This window comes from Venturia canescens, chromosome 8, assembly GCF_019457755.1.
Source record: "Venturia canescens isolate UGA chromosome 8, ASM1945775v1, whole genome shotgun sequence".
Classification (NCBI taxonomy): Eukaryota; Metazoa; Arthropoda; class Insecta; order Hymenoptera; family Ichneumonidae; genus Venturia; species Venturia canescens.
The window spans coordinates 14,813,190-14,823,306 of NC_057428.1; the positions used below are offsets into that span (position 1 = coordinate 14,813,190).

The following is a 10,117-nucleotide window of genomic DNA, read 5'->3' on the forward strand; positions in this document are numbered from 1 at the left end:
CCGTAAAACAGGTTTTTATTAATTTTCCATTGGCAAAGCCGGGGCGCGGAGCTTTGAGGAGAGCTCCGGAGCAGCAGCTTTTATCGTCCGTTATTAGCGGAGCTTTACGATCTTCTCTGCGAGACCGCAGGCGTGGCCATTAGTTCCGGAGTCTTTGCGGAATAGTTTTTATCAACGTATCTGGCCCGAGGAGCGGCCTCCAAAATCGTCTTCTCGTTCAGTAAGCTCCGCTCACTTTAAGCAGCAACAATTCGTCCGAGCGAAGCTTCCACGTCCCGGCTCATTTCCTCAGGACGCTATCGAGTAGGAAAAATCCTTTCATTTGACATTCCTCGTGATACCGTGTTCCCACCAACTTTCACAGAGAAACTCTCGTTCTCGGTGCCCCTCACCGCCGTTCATTTATCCCCTGTGACGAGAATGTATGCGCGCACGCGTCAAACCTTCCCGTCCTGAGACTGGGTTACATGTGTACGTACTATGCGCTCGACTCCAGGCCACCACTTCCAATGAATGCAAGCGTGCTCTTTCTATTCATGCCCCGGAAGTTGATGCTGTGCCGGAGTCGAGTGGCTCACCTCCACCATGCTTTTCATAGCGTCTGCTCTCCTCCTCTTTTTTCCTGCCACGGCGTCAACGCCGGTTTACAAAAAAAAATGAGGCTCCCCCCCCCCCCCCCCGTCCTATTTTTTTAATCTCTCAATGAGTCTGGCGTTGTCCTCAGATGCGGAAATTTGTCACGAAATATCGACGCGCTCCCCCGCAATAATCTTCACACAGAGCCTCGACAAATCCCTTGAGCCATATATTTCCCCGTGTTTGCGCTCCCATTTGGCATCGTTTCCATGCGGTTATATTCCTTGGCCTCGTAAATGCCTCCGATGTACCGATCTTTTCGTTCGGAAAATTGAGGAAAGAGGAGTAAAATTAAATTATTTATAATCGAGCATCGAAACTGAGCCAGGGTACGCGAATATTGTGCAAAATTTAATTGCGATCCTCGCGCCCCTTTGAGATAATCTGCAACGCCCCTTGCGACAAGACGGAAGCGAGTATTGAGGTGAGATTTCGTTCGAGAGTGTCGCGAAGGGCCTGAGAAAGTTGACATTCGAGTTAATTTCGAGTACATCGCGGGGTCCCCGCCGGGAATATCGCGCAAAACAGCGACGTCGAAGAGACTGCATTGTCCGGCGTCTCGAAGAAAGAGACATCAACGCTTCGAACGATCTCGAGGAATGCAGATTTCATGCGGTGCAACGATCCTCGGCGTCGTTAATTCCTTTTATAGCGCATTCCTCCGTGCGCAATACATGCGCACTTGCGCCGAGTTTTTTACACGCTCCAAGGCCGATAAAAGTGCTGTCGGTTCGATGGCAAAGAAGTACTCGAGGGCTTCCGAAATCTTATGCATTTTACAGGGATGTTTGGCTATAACGAAACCGCAAGAGCAATTCGTAACACGATCTCTCGATAGAGCCACGCTCTTCTTCGTGAATAAATAATCATCGGTAAATGTTCCAGAGCATCTGTACATACGGTGCAGGTAGAAGGCTTGCGAGCGAGAGAGAGAGAGAGAGAAAGCCGAAGAGGATTTTACGTTGTGTCTGTATACTTGGGATGCATCATAAAAGTTTAAATAGGCGACCCGGCATACGAAGTGGATGCTGGAGAGGGCCAGAAAACCGAGTGGTCATTCCTATCAACGTGCCACCAGAGACAATTTGCTTGACCCAAAAACTTGGCAAACAAACTCAGCTCATCGACGACTCGAAAATTTGTGGAAGCTCGACCATACAATCGACTTACAATTTACCTGGGGACAAAATTGCTCTTCAATTTTCAACTTGATAATATAGAGAATAAACATCCGTCGAAGCCTTTACTTTTGAAACAGAAGAATTATCGAAGCGAAAGTAGAAAAAATTCAACGTGACAAAGTCAGAAAGGAAAACAATAATTGTTGTTTTCTCTTTGCTACCGAAGTATCATGAGAATTATATACAAAAACTCATGTGGACGGCTCGAGCTACGTCGGAGAGTGCATGGGCTGGCACGAAGGTTCAGAACTTCAAACATGTGAATATCGCATATAGTTTCGGCGCACAAAGTTCGGGAATATTGAAAAGGATTTTAGAATCGATTTAAAAAAACTGAAAAACTATCGTCCAAGCATCGAAGCTTTGCAGCCATGCTGGCAGAGGCTCGATCACAAATATTTTAGTGAAACCCACTGCAATGTTAGGGATTGCAACCGCGTTCATAAATTTTCATTTCGTATGTAATCGTGCATTAAATTGGAGCGAAAAAATTCGAGCAGTTGAAAGTGTTTTGGGTTTTAGTTCAGCACGTTGGTTGGTCGACAGGAGGGCCGGAAACTTTGGAGTCATATCCCCATTTGAGCTGAGAGTCGAGAAAAAGGTTTTGCCGCTCGGAGGGTCCGGCGATACAAAAGTTCATAAGCACGTCGCGTTTTATTCGAGCATCCCTCACGGCCCTCCGTGATTTCAAGAGCCCGAGTGTTTCGGCCATTTCCTCCTGGAGCATCAAATCATCGTTCAACTATCGGTTTACCCAAGCGAGACGTAAAAACTCAGCTGTTTCGTAGAGAAGAAAAATGAAGTTGGCAGCACGGCGACAAGATCCTCTTTGGCCTGCTCGAGTGTTTACCATCGCACTTTTTGACGCCTGGGATAGAAGAGGAGCGCAGGAATTCAATAAAATGCAAACGCGATGGGACAGTGTCAGCGCTTCGCTGTACCAGAAACTTTTATCGAACGCCAAACTTTCGCCCGACGATATATCCGAGCGTATTAGTTCCTGTTCGTGTGTACGCCCGCGTGTATTCTCCGCAGCCTCCTCGTACCGTTGATTTAAACGCTCCTTTTTCTTCTCCGTACCATCTCTCGGGCCGGGTTCTATGTAGGGAGAAAAACCGAGTGAAAAATTTACCGTCGCATACCCAAAGTCTTAGTCGTGTTCGCAACGCCTGCGCCGAAAATATTAAAAAACACAACGCTCTGGGTACGACAGCATCATTGGAATACTTTCGACCTAAAATATGAACCGCGGAGTTGGACGAGCAACACACGCGCACACTCACGCATACATAAACACGAGGTGACTGAATTTCCGGAGGAACAATCAAACTTTGGCTCGTCTCGCGAACCCTCAAATCTGGAATAAAACAGTCGGGCTGTTGCCTGCGCAAAAGTACAGTTTAGTTTCATAACTGCTGAGCTAGAAAAACATGAAAAAATTATGAATAAAAGCATCAGCGATGCATCAACCTGTCGCGCTTCCCGAAACACTTAATTTTTCGTTCAACTTCGCAGTGATCAAATGTCATCGTCACACTGCATGAGAGAACACAAACTTTCGTTATTTCATAATTCGTAGTGAAGCCAATTTCGATGGAAAATTTATCAACATGATTTTCGTCCCATTCTCCTGGACACAAATTTATCGTTTGATATGAACAAAAATGTATTTGAAAATACATCAAGATATGGATACGAATACGAATTGCATTCTTAACGATAACGATTTTCGAATCCGATCGATTCGATGAAAAATCATTTCAAATTGATAGAAATGATAAAATGAGGGAAAAAAAAAATTGAACAAAAATTATGGATTCACACAAAATTTTAGCTCTCATCTCCGCAGGATTTTCCAATGACAAATGAAATTCAGAAAATTTTCAAGGATTTCTCACAACTTGTTCTTTTTTACGATAAAAAATGGTGACTTCTGATCGTTGTGAAGTTTAATTGATGGAAAAAGGGCATCGAATCTACGAAAAGATCGAATAATTGGTTTTGCTATTCCAGGAAAATGAAGATTTATCCAGGAAATATATTGGTCAAGAATGAAACGCGAAGGTAACGTGTTCACATGTGAACAAGCCGAAAATAATGTCAAGTACTCGGTGCACTGTAAGAGGATATAAATTAATGAAAAAGTTCAAATTCCTTGACGACTCTGTTTGGAAATACGAGTTCAATAATAGAAAACGCGAGGGGCAAAAATAAGACGTCAAAATTACGAGGTCTCGGGGTATTATCGGAAGCAAAATATTTGGAGTCTCGAGAGCACCCGAGAATGCTTCGGTTGCTCGATAAAATATCAAAAATTTATTCATCTCGAAAGTCAGAGACGAGACTTCTTCGATTCAAGGATATCCAATCAATACACTTTTCCATTTCTTTTCTTCAACGTAATGAGTTTGAGAAGCACTTTTAATGAACTCATTTCGAACAGTTCTGCTATAAAATATCGTCGAGCTTTGCTCTCGAATGCACAAAAAACTTGGTAGATAAATCGATTCGAATACCATTTAAACTCGCTGTTTTTTTTCCTTCGGTATGTAAACGCACTGGCAGTGCTTTTTCCACGGGAAGCCGCATCGGAAATGCATGAGAATCGTATTATTTCTACCAAACCTAATTACTTTTTACTGTTCCAAAATTAATCGAATTTTACTATTAATCGTAAAACAGAGTTCCAAATGAACGCAGCGGATTGAGGAGCCTTTCGTACCGAGCATTTATTGCTCACCGATACCGACGGAGTCGCTAGAGCGGTAGAAAAATTCTCAAGTAATTGTGGAATTAAAAATCAACGTTCTGAAGAACGTGCCTCATATTTTTATCGAAAACGCGATGCACTCCGCACGAGCGTACGAATAAAAATAATCGAAAAACAATAGTAATGGTTTTTTCGTTTTTCGTACTCTTGAAAACGTAATTGAATACCGAACACAGGTCGATATCGAATCTTTCCTTCAGTACGAAATATTTATCGTAGAATGCATGACAGAACTGCAATTAGTTAGTACTCAATGTTTTAAAATCGTATAAAACGAAAAAAGTAGTTGACAATTATTCAAACAGGGGACAATCATCACAGAAATATTCAAATAAATATGAGATTTTTGTCGCAGGATCATAACGATCGCAAACGATCACTAAAAAGGCTTTTGTTCCGTTTTTTTAAAATTGGTTATTGAAAAACGCTACGAAACGCGCGAAAGATTTCTGCGCTTCTTCAACCCGTTGAGGGTAAGGCTTGCTCTTTGCTTTTCTGTGTTTCATGAGCTCAACCCCCCTTCGAAACCGACGAACAGTAATGAGAAGCGTTGCGTTGACCGACCGACGCTCAACCTGCTCGGCTGCTCCAAAGATTTACGTCTCAAGGGGAAAATTTTTTATCAAAATTCTTTTATATCCAAGAAATTGAGTCCCGCAACATTCCTGCCGTGATCAAATACTGCTCGGTGACAATAATACCAAACGTAAAAACTCGTTTTAACAAATATTTAATTGAACTCGAGTATTTGTTTGATTTTTAATTTTTTCACACGCGCCCTCCCCCTCTCCATATAATGACGGTATTGACTCTTTGTCTCAAATCGTGAGACCGTTCTTTTCCAGAAACAAAAATTCCATAAAGCGTCAAAACGTGAACCAGACGTTCGTGTTTTTTGGTCATTCAAACCGGCAGAATGTAACATCAAAACCTTTTGTCAAATTTCACGCACGCGTACTTGTAAAAAAACGAGGCTGACATTTGCAACGTTGGAGTCCAACGAAATGAAGGGAAAACAAAACATTTGGAATTTACCAATTTTTTATTTCGCGAAGTATCGGTGCAGGTTGAAAAAAAAACTACGAATTGCAAATTCGACAGGGGACGAAATTGGAGAATTACTGGAATTATTGGAGGGTTTCTTTACATCATTTCGTTGGACTCCAACGTTGCAAACTTCAGCGTAAAGAAAATCGTTGGTGTAGTTACTCACGTCTGTCGGAACACGCCTCGATCTCCTCGCTCTTCCTATCCTGCTGCATGGTCTCGATCAAAAAGGAACTTCTCACTATGTTAAACAACTGTTTCTTCTTTTTCACTTGTCACTTATAACAGCACCAGAGAAAATTTTAATCGATTGATTATCACAAATTTATATTTTTGCTGGTCTCCTTTTCGAGGACAAGCTCGGGTTTTATCACGAAAAATGAAACTTTATACCGGCGCGAGAATAAAAAGGGGTTATTCAATTCTATTTATTATCGAAATAATAAACGAATGAAAAGTTAAGGTTTTTTAATTCTTATGAAAGACGAGTAACAACGGACTCCTGCAACGATACAAACGAACTGAAATAACTCTGATCTACCGACGAAAATGCAGGGTAAACTGTAAAGTTAAACGACTCCGGAAAAGGTGAAGATTTTATTCGGATGTAAAGACGGAAAGCAGGATTTGATAATTTCGAACGAAATGTTCAAAATCTGCTTTGGAAATTTCGAATAAAAATTTATACATTTTCGGGGAATGTTCTGCTTTGCTCCACTCTTCCTTTTTTTTTATCTGAGAAAAGCGTTTTTGCGCAAATGGATAAGCACGTGTCGAGTAACAGAAACATTTGTATAGCGACGACCTGTACCGCCGTTTCCAAGAGAATCGAGCGCGCCCGCGTGGCTGCACGCGTGGTCGGTTGCTCGCGTCCTATCGTTAGCATTTGACCAGTAAAAACTGTTCGTAATGCTGTACATAGCTGCGGTTATACGCGTTGCGTGCATTGCTCAGCGTGCAGCGTTTGCAACTCCGACTTATCTGCATGGAATCTTGCCTGCGCGACTTCAAAGTGACACAGAAACTGTATCGAGTTCGGAGCTGTGTCTAACTATCAATATATTGAGTAGATTTACAGACTGTCCGTCTTCGCTTGCCGACAACCCCATGGCTTTAGGACCGTGCGTTTGGTGCTTTGCTTTGCGTTGCGTTGCTCGGGGTACGGTTGCATCTTAGCTCGCTTGCGAACACGCATGCGTGCGAGCATACACACGACTCTCGAAGCTGCGTTACAGGCGTCGCTAAATAACTGTTTCTGTTACGGGCCCTTGCCTCGATATCATTTTCCATGAATCGCCGAAAATTTTGGGAATTGATGCGCAAAATTTATCGAGATAATGATGTCGAGTACGAAAGACATCCGCATCGGCTTGTCCGCATTTATTGCGTCAAAAAGGGACTCAGAAAAGAAAGGAAAAAAATTGTATATTCGTAACGAACGACAAAAACGAAGGAATCGTTATTTTTCATTAAATTTTAACGTTAACATTCGTTTCGTTGTATTTTCGTGTGTTTTATCGTTATAACCGATCCTACATTTTTTCGTTTTTCTACTTTGTTATTTGGGTGACCGATCAGTTGCTTGCTTGAGTGAGAGTGAAATAATTGTTTTTATCAAATTTATGACCGATGTCAACTGGTTGCTATTCTATTTGTTTGACTGTTTATTATTTATTCATAATTCCATTGGATTTTCGATTGATTGAAAAAAATTAAATCGTAGGAAAAGATTACTTTAGTCACAAAGGATAAAGTAGAATTCCATGTGTCGTATTTTGTGTCCCGTTTTCTCAATTCACTGGAATCTACAATCGACGATGCGCGACGTTAACCAACCGAACCGACGCTCCGCGCTAGCCCTCACCCCACGCCCGCCGAGCGGTGAGTGAGGCGAAATACGTTCGCGCTCTCTCTCCTGCCTCGCGCTCCGGGCAGTGCCCGCCCCTCTCCCCACTCCGCTCCCGCTACGACGAAGCAAACACCCGGCCGAGCACAGCGAAGTATATAAGCGCGTGAAATGTAAACACGCGCGATGAACGTAAACAAATCGAGCAAATTGGGTATCGAAAATCCATCCGAATATCACATTTTGTCCACACCGACCGATTGCCATAACATCTGCCATACATGCAGAAAAATGTATGCTTCGACTGTAAATAAAATTACCATCCAATAAAATTTATGCTGGGTGCTTCGTGCGTGTCTAAACACGAGAGGATTGTGACAAACGTAAACTAGAACCTGAATGTTTATATTATTCATTCGGTGCTTACAAGATCGGAATATTCCTCCTTTCGGAAAAATTATTATGCTATGAGAATATTTTGTACTCTGCGAGTGTACGAAAATTTCTAGATTAGTCATACTGCGAGTTGAAAAAAAACTACAATTCAACGACGACATATTTTAATTTTATTATATTAAATTTGCGAAAAAAAAAATACTATTCCTTCGATTCTCGGTTTATTTAATTATGATAATGGATTCTGGACGAAAACGAAAATGACATCAATATTCGAATTGGACAAATGACGTAAAAGAAAGAAAATATGTCAGTAATAATAGATATATAATAATTCATTTATTATTGTTAACAAATATTCAATGTATTGCAAAATTCATAAAGCTTCTTCTCCTTTTTCCGCTTTTGGAAGAAGATAAGCAGTGGAATTTAACAAAACTGCTGTGTCCCGCTGACTCGATTTCTCTCTCAATTCAAGGATCATGTGTCTAATGCCAGAAATCCATGTATTGCAGACTGCTGCATTCTCCATAACGAGTGAAACATGGATTTTATCAGCAGCTTCGGCGTCATTGTTTTTCAGAGCTATGAATATGAGATAAAAATATATTATGTTTTCAAACGGAACTGATTTTTTGGACTCAAAAATGCTAGGATACCTTGGGAAATTTTTAGCACTTTATCACAAATTTCTTCCTTCAATTTATCCTCTTTCCACATGACTTTCAAAACATCCAATCTTCTTTGAACTTCCTCTATTTTGTTACTAAATTCAAGTTCTTGGCTCATAACCGCATCAAAGTTTTCTACAGTTTCGATCAGAGCTTGATCCTTGTCAAAAGCTATAATTGTGGAACATGGAGATTCAGTTTTTCCTGACGGTATCGAAAGAGGCCGGTGAGGTGCTGACGTCAAAGGAGAAGATTGTACAGGAGGAGGGAGACTGCTCGGTAAGCCAGGAGGTGCCTGATTGTTGTTCAAACTTGTTCCTGGGGATCCGGAATTCAGAGGAAAAGCCACTCTCTTGTTCAACATTCGTTTTGTGGGCACTGCTCCTGCACCTGGTGATGGTGAAAAAGCCCACTTAGGTGGATCATTCCAGCCAGGATCGTGCGAAGATGACAGCGTTTTTTGGGTCGAAGTTACTTGGTCAACTGAAAAGAAAATCTATATTGAAGTTCTTATAATTAGAATGCAAATAGTATTTTTTCGAAATTTCTTATATATTAAAATTGTCTAAATTTTCTTTATGCTTTGGATATTTTGTGAACAAGTAATAATATTCGTTCTACTGGCTAATATTTTTGGTTTGCGGTCAATAATAAATTTGTTCAATTTCATTGTTTTTGTACTTGCTACTGTAACATCGTTAAGTTGACAGGCAGTTCTTAACCTTACAACTTTTATGTTGTTGTACAAAAAAAATACTGTACGAACACTATGAATGCCAAAATCTTCTACGCATGAAAGCGGCACGAATAAAATTTCCATCCTCTGATTGTCAACTGTTTTTCTTTACCACTTGTCTTTTCTTCTTCCATGCCGTTCCCGCCTTCTTGAGACCTGTACACGAGTACTGTTTTTTTTTTATCAGTGATTTTCGTACGTCAGAAGGAAACTGACAAAAAATTGACAACCAGCTGTTCCCTGTTCAGTATGCAAGACGTCCGTCGCAAATTATCGATGCGGCACTGGTGAACGTCAAACTCGCGGGAATGAAGACTCGCGAGATCACTTCCGGTTTATGCGTTATTTTCAAAATGAAAAAGCTCTCTTTTCGTTTACGAATTATCCGCGGGCAAATATCGTTTATAGTAAAGATTATTTAAAAACCTTACAAGTTCAAAGGTTAACAATTGAAAAAAAAAGTGGAACTTCAATCACGATGATTTTGTAGAATGAATAAAAAATTACGAAGAAAAAGGAAAAAAAGAGGTAGACAACCGCCCATATGTTATACTTTTTTGGCCTTAACCTCAACTCAATTCCGTAACAAAAATTAGTCCAAACATTTGATTACACCTTCACTGTGAATTATTTACTTTCCCTTCTATTTTTGGAGATTATCGCATCGGTGAGTTTCTCATTCCGTCACTAATATACCGTCAAGTTTTTCTATATATAAAAAAAAATGCGGACCTAAATGTGAACCGTCTGCTGACTAAAATAGAATTCAAAACAACACACACGCGAACGCGACGTACGAAAGTCGCATGTACATACACTGACACATTGTTACTC

The 10,117-nt window shown here is 40.9% G+C and overlaps 1 protein-coding gene across 4 annotated transcripts; it reads right to left on the minus strand.

Moving 5' to 3' along the window:
* Positions 1–8,193: 8,193 nt before the first annotated feature.
* LOC122415131 (steroid receptor RNA activator 1-like) lies at positions 8,194–10,054 on the minus strand. 4 transcript variants are annotated; one of them, XM_043427006.1, is made up of 3 exons: positions 9,396–10,054; positions 8,536–9,030; positions 8,194–8,461 (listed from the first exon to the last, which is right to left on the minus strand). In XM_043427006.1, exons 1-3 carry the CDS (start codon positions 9,415–9,417, stop codon positions 8,253–8,255), a joined length of 726 nt encoding a protein of 241 aa, XP_043282941.1. In that variant the 5' UTR covers positions 9,418–10,054; the 3' UTR covers positions 8,194–8,252. The 4 variants fall into 4 exon arrangements, with proteins under 4 accessions (XP_043282941.1, XP_043282942.1, XP_043282939.1 ...); XM_043427007.1 differs by having other exon boundaries at positions 9,314–10,054; XM_043427004.1 differs by lacking the exon at positions 9,396–10,054 and adding an exon at positions 9,229–9,382.
* Between the last annotated feature and the right edge of the window lie 63 nt (positions 10,055–10,117).